The sequence below is a fragment of the Trachymyrmex septentrionalis genome, unplaced genomic scaffold (assembly GCF_001594115.1).
Source record: "Trachymyrmex septentrionalis isolate Tsep2-gDNA-1 unplaced genomic scaffold, Tsep1.0 scaffold87, whole genome shotgun sequence".
In the NCBI taxonomy this organism is placed as follows: domain Eukaryota; kingdom Metazoa; phylum Arthropoda; class Insecta; order Hymenoptera; family Formicidae; genus Trachymyrmex; species Trachymyrmex septentrionalis.
Genome location: NW_017306059.1, coordinates 889121 through 900599, shown reverse-complemented (window position 1 = coordinate 900599; position 11479 = coordinate 889121). Strand labels below are relative to the sequence as shown.

At 44.7% G+C, this 11479-nt stretch overlaps 1 protein-coding gene across 1 annotated transcript; it reads left to right on the top strand.

Moving 5' to 3' along the window:
* Positions 1–797: 797 nt before the first annotated feature.
* Positions 798–6423, top strand: LOC108755449 (toll-like receptor Tollo). Its single transcript, XM_018498453.1, has one exon. The coding sequence runs from the start codon at positions 1145–1147 to the stop codon at positions 5216–5218; it is 4074 nt and encodes a 1357-aa protein (XP_018353955.1). The 5' UTR covers positions 798–1144; the 3' UTR covers positions 5219–6423.
* The last annotated feature ends 5056 nt before the right edge of the window (positions 6424–11479 follow it).

Sequence of the window (11479 nt, the reverse complement as noted above, 5' to 3'; positions counted from 1 at the left end):
AACTTTAAAAATATACGTGTTGAGGATATCTGTTTCGAAACTTTTGCGGGAAATCCACTCACGTTCGCAACGAAGACGCAACAAATCCTTTTCGGCATGCAACGTTACGTTTGTCTCGAATACTTTTGGGAGTAGCCAAAAACAGCCGGTTGAAAGTTCAAATGTCGAAGTGGAGGAACAACAAATCATCGCGGAAAAAACAATGTTTATCCTATAAAAGTTCGCCGACAGGCGCCGTGGGATATCCCTATTAGACGACGTCGTGGACGTTACGAGGCGCCCGAGGGTGAAAGATCCTCGCACGAAGAAACGAGGGAGAGAATGTTCGGAAGAGAAGCCGTTTGATAAATGCATGCCAGTGCGTCTAGGAACCAGTTTAGTGTTTACCTAGTAAGAAGAGAGAAGAACAGGGGGGGAGAGAGAGAGAGAGAGAGAGAGCAGAGTAATGTTGTCAGTCAGCTGGTTTGTTGCATCTCCGAGGTAGGCAGGCAGGCAGGCAGGCAGGCAGGCAGGCAGGCAGGCAAGAAGGTAGGCAGCCGCCTGTGGCATTCAACGTTCGTCGAGAAACATTCTCGCGAGCACCGTGTCTCTGTGTCAGTGCCAGTGTAGCACGTTGAAGGAAAGAAAATGGAAGGGGTATATCCTGCTAGTGGTAGGGCAATGGCAACGGTGGTGGAAATGGAGAACCGAGAGAAGGGGAAGGCAACCGCACGCTGCTAGTTATGCAGGGTATACCCGTGATCGTCGATAGAACGTGAACTCCGTCTCGGAGTCAGTTGCACTCCGACCGTCGCGGTGGAATGTCGTCGTATCCCGGGTCGCAGTCGTCGTCACCCCGGGTCGCACGTAATCACGTCGTCATCATTGCAACAGTAAAATATCCACCGCATCTATTGTGTTGGTGATCGCTCCGCGTCTCATTCGTTGGGGATGAGCGATCGATGCTCGACCGATTCGCGCGAGCGGATGACGAGGTCGAGGGTCGTCGCGTCGGTGTTAGTGTGAATCGTGTTCGCCGACGGCGGGAGAATCGGTTAGAATCGGCTGAGTATAAATCAGCGTGTTTTGCTTTTCTCTGCTTGTGGCGTGGCGTGGCGTGACGTGAAACGGAGTGCACAGTTTAAACAGAGTGCCGCAACTATGAATGCGTGACGGTGCGTTCAATTTTTCAAGCACCCGCGCGAATATTTTTCGGCTACAGGTGTGCGACTGCGGTAACATCGTCGTCAGGATGGAGGCGCGTTGTCGCGTAACGTCGTGGTCGTGGCCGGCCACGATTCTGTCGACGATCGTCGTCCTGTACCTGACGCTGGATCGTTGTACCGTGTACGGGCGCAGCATCACGAGTCTCTCGCAGGCACCGAGCGGCTGCGAGTGGAGAAAGGAAGACGATGACGCGGAAAAGGTTCTGGCGTGCCAGATCAGAACGATCGCAAACGTGTCCGATCTGATTGGAAATCTTTCGGCGATACAGATAGACTCCATAACATCGTTGGGATTGGAATGCAGTGATGTATTATTCTTCGAAAGTCAGCTCGAGGGTTCGCATCTTTTTCTGTTGCCGTTACCACGTCTTACGAAACTGCGCGTCGACTATTGCAAGATCCGGTACTTACCGGGCGGTGTATTCGCCCTGGTACACAATCTCCGCAGTCTATCCCTGCGAACGCACAACGGTGATTGGTCGACCATGACGCTGGAGCTCCATCGCGATGCGCTTCGCGGTTTGACGAATCTGCAGCACCTCGATCTCACCGACAACAATCTTTGGACGTTACCGTCGGAACTGTTCTGCCCGGTGCAGAGTATCGTGAGCTTGAACTTGACGCGCAACAAGTTACAGGACATCACGTCCCTGGGTTTTGCCGATTGGGGCGAATCCTGTACGCCGAATCTCGAGATTCTCGACATCAGTAATAACGACCTCAGTGCCTTGCCCGACGGCGCGCTCAGCAGCTTGCGTAGGTTGACCGTGCTGAAGGTACAGGATAACGCAATCGGATCGGTAGGTGACCACGCTCTAACTGGCCTTACGTCTCTGCAAATCCTCAACATGTCTAGCAATAGACTCGTTGCACTGCCACCAGAACTGTTTTCCAAAACGAGAGAGCTAAGACAGCTAATACTCAGCAACAATTCCCTGACGGTATTAGCGCCCGGGCTGCTGGACAGTCTCGAGGAACTCCAGGAATTAGATCTGAGCAATAATGGATTGACGAATCCTTGGGTAAAACGGGACACTTTTTCACAATTGATTCGTCTCGTAGTCCTCGATCTATCGTTCAACGCCTTGACGAAAATAGATGCGTCCGTCTTCAAAGGTCTGAGTAGCTTACAAATTCTGAAACTTGAATACAACAATATCGATACGCTCGCCGACGGTTGCTTCGCCTCGCTCATTAGCCTGCATTCCTTAATGCTTTCGCACAACAGGATTGCTAGATTCGAACCGGTGCACACGGTCGGTCTTAGTGCGCTCGGACAGCTCTTCCTAGACAGCAACAGACTGCGCGTTCTACATAGGCAGGTGTTCACCAATCTCACAAACCTTCAAGATCTCTCTTTGAGCGGTAACGCTCTGACGGAAGTTCCTTACGCGGTCCGCGTGTTGTACTCACTCAAAACTCTCGATCTAGGTAACAATCAAATGTCTAGAATCGATAACGATTCGTTTGCTGGTTTGAACGAGGTATACGGATTGCGTTTAGTGGACAACAAGTTGGAAAACGTGTCGCGCGAAGCGTTCGCTACTTTACCGGCGTTGCAAGTGCTTAATCTAGCGAATAATTTCATTCGTCACGTGGAACAAAGTGCTTTCTCAAATAATCCAGTGTTACGGGTTATAAGACTGGACGGAAATCAATTGACGGAGATACGAGGCGCCTTCACGAGTCTCTCGACTCTCGTCTGGCTAAACGTATCCGATAATAAGCTGTTGTGGTTCGACTACAGCCATCTACCATCCAGCATAGAGTGGCTGGACATACACTCCAATCAAATAAGCGAGCTGGGGAATTATTACATGGTGCACAACAGTCTGCGAATAAAGATGCTAGACGCCAGCTACAATCTCATCACCGAGATCAAGGATGTCAACGTGCCGGATAGCGTGGTGGAGCTGTATCTAAACAACAACAAGATACGTAACATTGCGGCCGGCACATTCTCGCAGAAACCAAATCTGAAGGACGTAGTGCTTTCGAGCAATGAGATCAAGAAACTGGAGATCGCCGCCCTCGGTTTACAATCATCGGTATCGGAAAGCAAGGAGCTTCCTGCGTTTTATATCGGGAACAATCCCATTCTCTGCGATTGCACCATGGAATGGTTGCCACGGATCAACGAGATGGCTCGGCTACGACAGTATCCGCGCGTCATGGATCTCAATGCTGTCACGTGCGACATGGTGCATGCCCGCGCCACACCGCGGCGTCCTCTGTTGTCCTTGAAGCCGAAGGACTTTCTCTGCCGATACGACACGCATTGTTTCGCGCTCTGTCACTGCTGTGACTTTGATGCGTGCGACTGCGAGATGACCTGTCCCGACAATTGTTCGTGCTATCACGACCACAGCTGGTCCAGCAACGTTGTTGACTGTTCCAATGCCGGGTATAGGCACGTACCGGAGCGAATACCCATGGATGCGACGGAGATCTATCTAGACGGTAATGAGCTGGGTGATCTGAGCAGTCACGTATTCATCGGCAAACGTCGCTTGGAGGTGCTGTATTTGAACAACAGCCGTATCATCGCGATACATAATCGCACATTCAACGGTGTCGGTGCTTTGCGCGTTCTTCATCTCGAGGATAACGCATTACGGGAACTACGGGGATTTGAATTCGATCAGCTGGAGCGCATGTCGGAATTGTATCTGGATCATAATGCAATCGCCACCGTGGGCAATACGACTTTCAAGAAGATGCAAAATCTCGAGGTGTTACGACTGGATAACAATCGTATTGTTGACTTTCGGCCGTGGGAGGCCTTGCCGAGCGTCGGTGATGGCACCAAGGTCGCGCTGGAGGGAAACGCGTGGAGCTGCGAGTGTGCGAACGCTGCCAGATTACGTGCCTGGCTCGCGGAACATCGTGGTGATCCGGAGAAGATGTATTGCCGCGACGGTTCCGAGACTCTCGCCCAAGCAATGGAAAAATGCGGTGATCCGTCCACGGAAGCTGTGAGTCGCGGTATCCAAGAGATTCCGTTGCTAGGCAGTAATTTTGTGCCCTTGCTCGCCGGTGCTCTGGTAGCTGTGATCGCCGTCTGTCTCATTGTCGCGCTAGCTTTCGTTTTTCGTCAAGATGTGCGACTCTGGGCCCACTCGCGTTACGGTCTGCGACTTGGTAAAATGACAGCACCGCCCGACGAGGAGAGAGATAGACTGTACGACGGTTACATTATCTATAGCGAGCGCGACGAAGATTTCGTCTCCAGATTCCTCGCAGCTGAACTGGAGCAAGCCGGCTTGGCTCTTTGTTTACACTGGCGCGACTTACCGCCGGCCAGGCCGCAGGAGGCGCTACCGCCGGCCGCGGCCTCCGCGAGACGCATCGTGATAATCTTTTCGCCGGTGTTCCTCGCGAATGAGTGGCAGCACGCAGAATTCCGCGCCGCTCTGAGAACGGCGTTGGAGAACATTAGGCCGACCTCGCGGAAACGTCGGGTAGTGGTGTTACTAGCTACCGAGACGCCCACCCGAGACCCAGAGCTGCAACTGCTGCTGCAGACGTGCACGGTGGTGATCTGGGGCGAGAAGAGGTTCTGGGAGAAGCTGAGGTTCGCCATGCCGGACTCGGTCGACAAACGGCGCGATAGCAAGAAGGTCAACGACCGCAACCGCACGCCGACGCGGTATACTGCGGCGCCGTCCGCTGCCGTGGACGTTTGGACGAAGCCTAATGGCGTTTTGGTCGCACCGGTGCACCATGCACCCACGCCGACACCCACGCAGTCTACCTACGTCAGCTCGGCGTCCAGCCGTACCGAGGACGAGGACAGCGGCGCGGAACACCAACATCATCAGCATCATCAGCATCATCCTCATCAACACGGCTACAGCGCGTTACACGCCGGTAACGGCCGTCCGGCCAGTCTGTCTTCGAGAGGCAGCCATCTCTACAGCACCATACCGGAACCACCGGTGGTGCCCACCGCGCCACCCGGGGAGGCCCTCGCTCCCGCGCATCCAGGCAATCCGCGTACTTACTTTGTCTAGCGCAGAAGGGCGGCGATCGTGCTCCGATCCGGCAGGAGATAGACCGGATTCCCCACCTTTTTCTTCCGGTCTTCGTCACACTCACTTCCGGTACCCGCTGGGGCACGGTCGTCCGGTCCGTAAACGTAACGTTTTCTCGTCGGGAGAGATCGAGATGTAAAAAATTCCTTCGCTTCAGAACGACTGTGACTACACTTGTACAGTATTCCCCAGTACTCGCGACGTATCGACCGTCACCTCGACTGAGGCGCTTTAACTCTTCCACACTCTTGGGGTCGATCGCCCCGCGATATGAACCACTCAGCCGCGAGCGGATGATTCGCGTTCGCGGCACGCGCGCATAATATTATATACGTACGAAATCGATTCGATGCCTTGTGCTTATTATCATAATGTATAACGACGGATAGATTTAACGGCTTGACTTTTTTCCTAAACCTAGAATACGCGCGTGATCGTCATTCTTCGTTCCCTTCTCTCGGTATCTCTTTTTCACGTTGCGCAATGATCTTCCAAATCACGACCAAATACTACCGTTTCGAAACTCATGGAACGAAAGGGTTCTAAGGACCTTTTCCCTTTCGTATAGATCTTGTAAATAGTGATACGCGGTACATCGGTGAGACTGTAGATTTTATTGCGCTTTGATTTAGCGAGCGAGACGTCGCGTGAGATATAATTAAGGATCGGTATTAATTTACCTATGTATATACGTATACACCCGCACTCTCTAATTCTCGCGAATCTCTTTCGCGCGTCTCCACGTTGACTAATTTATTTGCCACGCGAAATCATGATGAATCATCGAAACCTGAAACTGGGTCGCGATCAAAAGCAACTGAGCGAATTTTACTGAATGTTTCATTACGATGGATAGGTCTCTAATTTAAATGTTTTGTCATGTGATCCCTTTCACACACGAGTCCTTTGATTTAGAGTCGTCCTGTTTCGATTTGCATTAATTGTCATAACTGTCAGTAAATTCGCTAATATTTGTGGTTTGGGTATTTACGATAAACACGGGGAATAATGATTATAATGGCAGCTAAATGCAGTACAGAAACTGATGTTATGACGCACAATGCAATTATTTTATATTAATTAAATTGCATCGGTAATTTTTGTTTCTAACATTGTTCATATCAAACAGTACACGCGGAACAATTGTAATAATATTTGTAACGGTATTAGAGAAAATGTGTACAAGAGAGAATACAAAGTGTTCTTTATAAATATTTATTTTAAATATACGCTTGAATGAATGCATTTATTTTTTATCGACGATACTTTATTTTATTAGCGATATAACCGTATTATGCGTTTGACAACTTAATTGTAAATATTTATATATATAATTTTTTTTCGATGCTCGAGCGAAATAACGTTGCACGAGAAAAGTAAAGTGATATATACATATACATATACAAATATTGCTTTAATCGTTTAATCATTTGATTTCGGAATGGACATCGAAATGTCGAAGAAATCATATTTTCATGTAGTAGATTCCGAATTATTATAAATACACGCGTATAAAATTTTGTCAAGTACTCGTAATAATTTTCGATAAGACGGTTAAAATATATTATAAATAGTACGAGAATATATTTTTCCTTTCGTATTCCGACTCAAGGAATCTTAAGATAAAGTTCCTCGCGCATCTGACACTTCTTTGGGACCCGAGGCGCATCCCTCTTTGCCATTCCTGTCGTTTGTTCGTCGATCACTCGCGATGAAGTGGATAACGAATCATCAAGTGTTAAATGACAGAAAGAAAAGACAGACGTCTCGCGAGAGCTTGTTCCTAAAGATTCACGACTGTTTGTTGATGAAGTAACGGTCGCATAACGCTTATTAGTCCGTAAGTGAACTCTCTGTAAATATTGTATCTAATTTTGTAAATATAATCATGCACATTTCCGAGCACACCGAAGACCAGCGCTGCTGGAACGTTACTGGTCGTGGATACGTCTTAATTATAATTGCGCGTTTAGGACTGTATAATTCTAATTGTATTGTATTATTGTAAATACGCTCATCGAATCACGCATTATATATTCACAGTCTGTTAAATACGTATTAAATTAATTGCCACTTTCCATTTCAGCAAAGAATCATAAAAATAAACACGTTTGTTTTATAAAAAAAATTTACCGCGTTTAATCAATCCTACAAAGTTCCCGTTCCAATTGTAGTATTGCAAAAATATTCTGATGTTAATAATACGATTACAATTATTTATAATTACTTATATATATATATATGTATATAACTAGGATTAAATATAAAATACCAATATTAATAAAAATAAATCATTATTTCTTTTTAATTTTCTACACGTGATTAATATTGCCATAGATTAAATAAAAAAAGAATTTTCCTATAATAACATTAAGGAATGTGTATCGTGCATTTATGTAATCGCTCGCTGATCGATATCTTCAATAAATGCAGTTTAACACAATCGATGGCGCATCGACAATAGTCGAATCTACATCGTGCATGCGTGTTACGAAGATATTCAATTATAATATGTCGATAGTGTTACGCGAGCGGCAACATATAAATTCCATATTCTCGGATATATCCTATTTTAGCCCGATGGATTTGTGTTCTGTGCCGCTTATACCACGACTAACGACATCGTTCGACTTTGGTTTATTTCCTATAAAAAAAAAAAAGAAGTAATTCTCTCTTGTCGCAGGCGATTTCGCCGTGTCCCGGTTAAAATACGTGTCGGTGCACTTTTTGATTATTTCTCAGATTTGTGATTGCGGTCGAGTTGAATAACGACGACAGTAATTCGAAAGAAAGACAAAAAAAGGATGGGAAAGAAAAGATAAGTACGGCGCGGAATAATTTATCGCGTAATTTCTATCGCGCAGAAAACGGGAACGCCGCCGGTGCGGCGACGACGATGGTATACATGGGAATAAAACGTTAAGAGTCGGCGGTACATACGTCATACAATTTGGATTATGATGTCCGGGGCAGCTAAAATGAAAAGGAGAAAGAGAAAATAATTTCTTTGCAAGTATTACAAGATACATAAGCAGGTACAATTCCATTATGAATTCAATAACTGGACGCGAATGAATATACGTTATAATAGGTGTCAATATTGCTGTAATAACGTATACAATCTACTTGCGGTATTTAGTTTACAGTTTAACACAATATAATACGATGAAAGTTCATAACGCTCATTTGCTACACAACAACGACACAATTAGAAAAAATAATTTTCCACAAAATTAATTGCAACGCTCCAAATCATTAAAATTTTGTAACATTAATTATGAAACAATATTAATTCCGTGTAATAACCGATTGTAAAGAAATAAAAATATGTTCAATAATAAAATTGGAAACAAGACTGTTTATGTGGAGTACATCACTTAAGTACGGGATATACCACTTTACGGTAAAGTTAGATGTCAAATTAACACATATACATATTCTTCAAAAATCAATTTATCTCAGAGATATATCCATTACTATCGGACTTTCAACACATTCCATCTGAAATATTGATAATCCTACCAAATTTAATTACCTACGTCTTTTTTTTTTTACCTAAATGATTTTTTTTTCTTTTTTTTCTTTATTTCTTTTCTGCAAGCAACTAAAATGATGAATTTATTAGTTACGCTGTAGCAAATATAAACGATAACTTCAAAACTTACTCAACTCATAAAGATATTTACCAAGAGTTATTCGAGTGAACGCCGACTGCGATAAATGATCGAGCATTCTTCCCAACTTTTCACTTTTGATGCCTTAAATCTAGATACACTAGACATCGTCGACCCTTTACATACAATGCGTACGCACACGAGCACCTTTATCACAGTGGTTCACCGACCGCACGAATCTTTTCACGGGGCAGTCGTGATAACGGCGGCGACGCCTCATTCCCTTGGGACCACACCAGCGTGGACCTCCGTTACGCGAGTTTATATATTTCGACGGTGAGAAATATTAACAACGTCCCCGAGTATTATCGCTTCTGTGCGCGGCTGGGAAAAAGTGTTCCGAGATTTCTCCTGGCTTTCCGATCCGCGTTACCGTTTCAGGTCACGCGCTTAAACGGAGATTCGGCGGCGCAAGTTAGGATTCCTCTGTCCGAAATCACTGCAAATTGCCTCTTTTAAGGAGAAAATAGGTAAAATCGGAGCGCGAGCTCGCATGTTTCGCGCGTGCCGCGTTCTTACTGCTGCATACTGTAACGTAACGTTATCAGAGACGCATGCGATGCGGCCGGTCATTAGAATACTATGGAGCAGGAGAGACGCGGGTACACGGGCGGGTTACGCACGTACAGCACACAGTTTCAATATTTGAATGCCCGCGGGCCACGAATGCCAGAAAAGAGCCGTACCGTGGCTAATGACATTACGACTTTAGGATGCTCTCGGGCAAATTACATTTGCCAGGCGGGCGGGCGAACGGCCAACCTATGCTGCCCGGGTAACGGCGGCAGCAAACGGTATAACGATATGATTCGTTGATATCGAGTGAAATTGCGGTGGAGCGTGTAGACGCGTTTAATAATTAAAGTACGCGGCGCGCTAAGTGGATCGATAATTTAGTGCTCCACATCGCGGGTCCTTCTCACAGTTTTACTTCACTTTTTGATGACCTACGGTCGCGTGTAAAGGAGTATAGATTTCGTTTTAACGAAATTAGAGTGCGCCCGTCTATTATGAATCCCGGTGGGGATTTACTGCTAACTGCAATAAAATTTATCGAGAGATAAAGAATATTTTTTTTTCTTTTTTTTTTTAGAGAGAGAGATGTTTCAATGGCGCGTTTCTTCGTCTAATTACATCTTGGTTGTTCTAAAATATTTCATCGAGTCCTCTCGACGAAGAAAGTGGGTCTGCACGTTTCCAAAGAGTTTTCTCGCTTTATTTATAAGCGTCGTATCACGTGCCGCGATCTGTTTTTAGTTGCCGCGAGCTCGAATTAAGAGACGCCACGTGTACATCGAATGGAACTCTCGCGACGCACCTGCGACAAATTGCTAGTTGTTGCTCTACACCCAAAATAATTCCAATTGCAATTGTAGTTGATCCAAGAGCTACGAGATCAATGTTTGTGCGCTTCTCGCTCGTTCTGATTTAAAAATCCACGATTTCAACACGGTCGTATCGGAACGGAAAATGAATGAAAGAATGCATAAAGATACATTTAGGGAATGGAGCGAAATGCAACAGGAAATTAAGCTTTAAATCACTGTAATTGCTCGAACTTTTTGACAGTCAGTTTGAAGCTTTAAAGCCGTTCATTAACATATAAGACGGGTTCATTAGGGGCAGAGAAGCGTGGTTTGGAAATCTTTATCAGATCATGAATGCAGCTGGGGCTACATTCGTCAAGGGCCTTGAGTCAGCCCTAAGTTCTATCAAGTACTACAATAATAATAATCTATGACGATATGACGATTGTTTATCGCAATGTATCAGTATTTTAATTCGTATAGCGAAATTGGTTTTTTTTTGTTTGTCCATTTATTAAAGTGGTTTATTTTAGCGAGGAGAGCATTATTATATAAAATTTATATATAACTACTATTTCTTATTTATGTGCTTGTATAATTAAAACCGTGTTTATAATTTTTTTTTTCAAAAAAAAAAAGCCATCTTTAGAATTAAAACCGAATAATTCTCGACTTAACAATTTAAAAAATTAACTTGCAATAATAATCCATGATAAAATCATGCTTCTCAAGTGCTAGTACATCCGTTCTTACTAAGAAATATCTCGCTTCTTAGCTTCGTATTTCTTTGACGTACGTATTCATATGCTGAATCGAGCATTTTCGTGCACATGAGTGTGGTTTGTGCGCAGAAATTCTCTAGTCATTTTGGTATGCGACTTAACGTGTGGGCCGCTCCTCATCTGAGTACGCACGAATATAATACGCCACTTGTCAGTTTATCAAAAAGATTTGTGTACTAAGCAGTATTCCGTGTGAACGGGTTTCTTACTGCTGTTTGCCTTGAGCGCAAATATTCGCTTAGTGTAACTTATTAATTGTAAAGTAGAAAAGCAATAGATTTCTTTTTTCGTCATGCAAATGATTATTTTTCATAACAGTCACAATCACGTTAATCAAAAATTTGCAATTCGCTCAAAATTCACAAAATTTCAAGAACGATTTTGTGAAATTTGCGTGTTTCGCTACTTGAAAAAGATTATCGTTATAGTCACAGCGTTATATAATTATGTGTTATATATTAAAGTAAAATAATATAT

What these genes read in the sequence shown, in the direction of transcription:
- LOC108755449 (XM_018498453.1), top strand. Translation starts at nt 1,145, where the DNA reads ATGCGTGACGGTGCGTTCAATTTTTCAAGCACCCGCGCGAATATTTTT.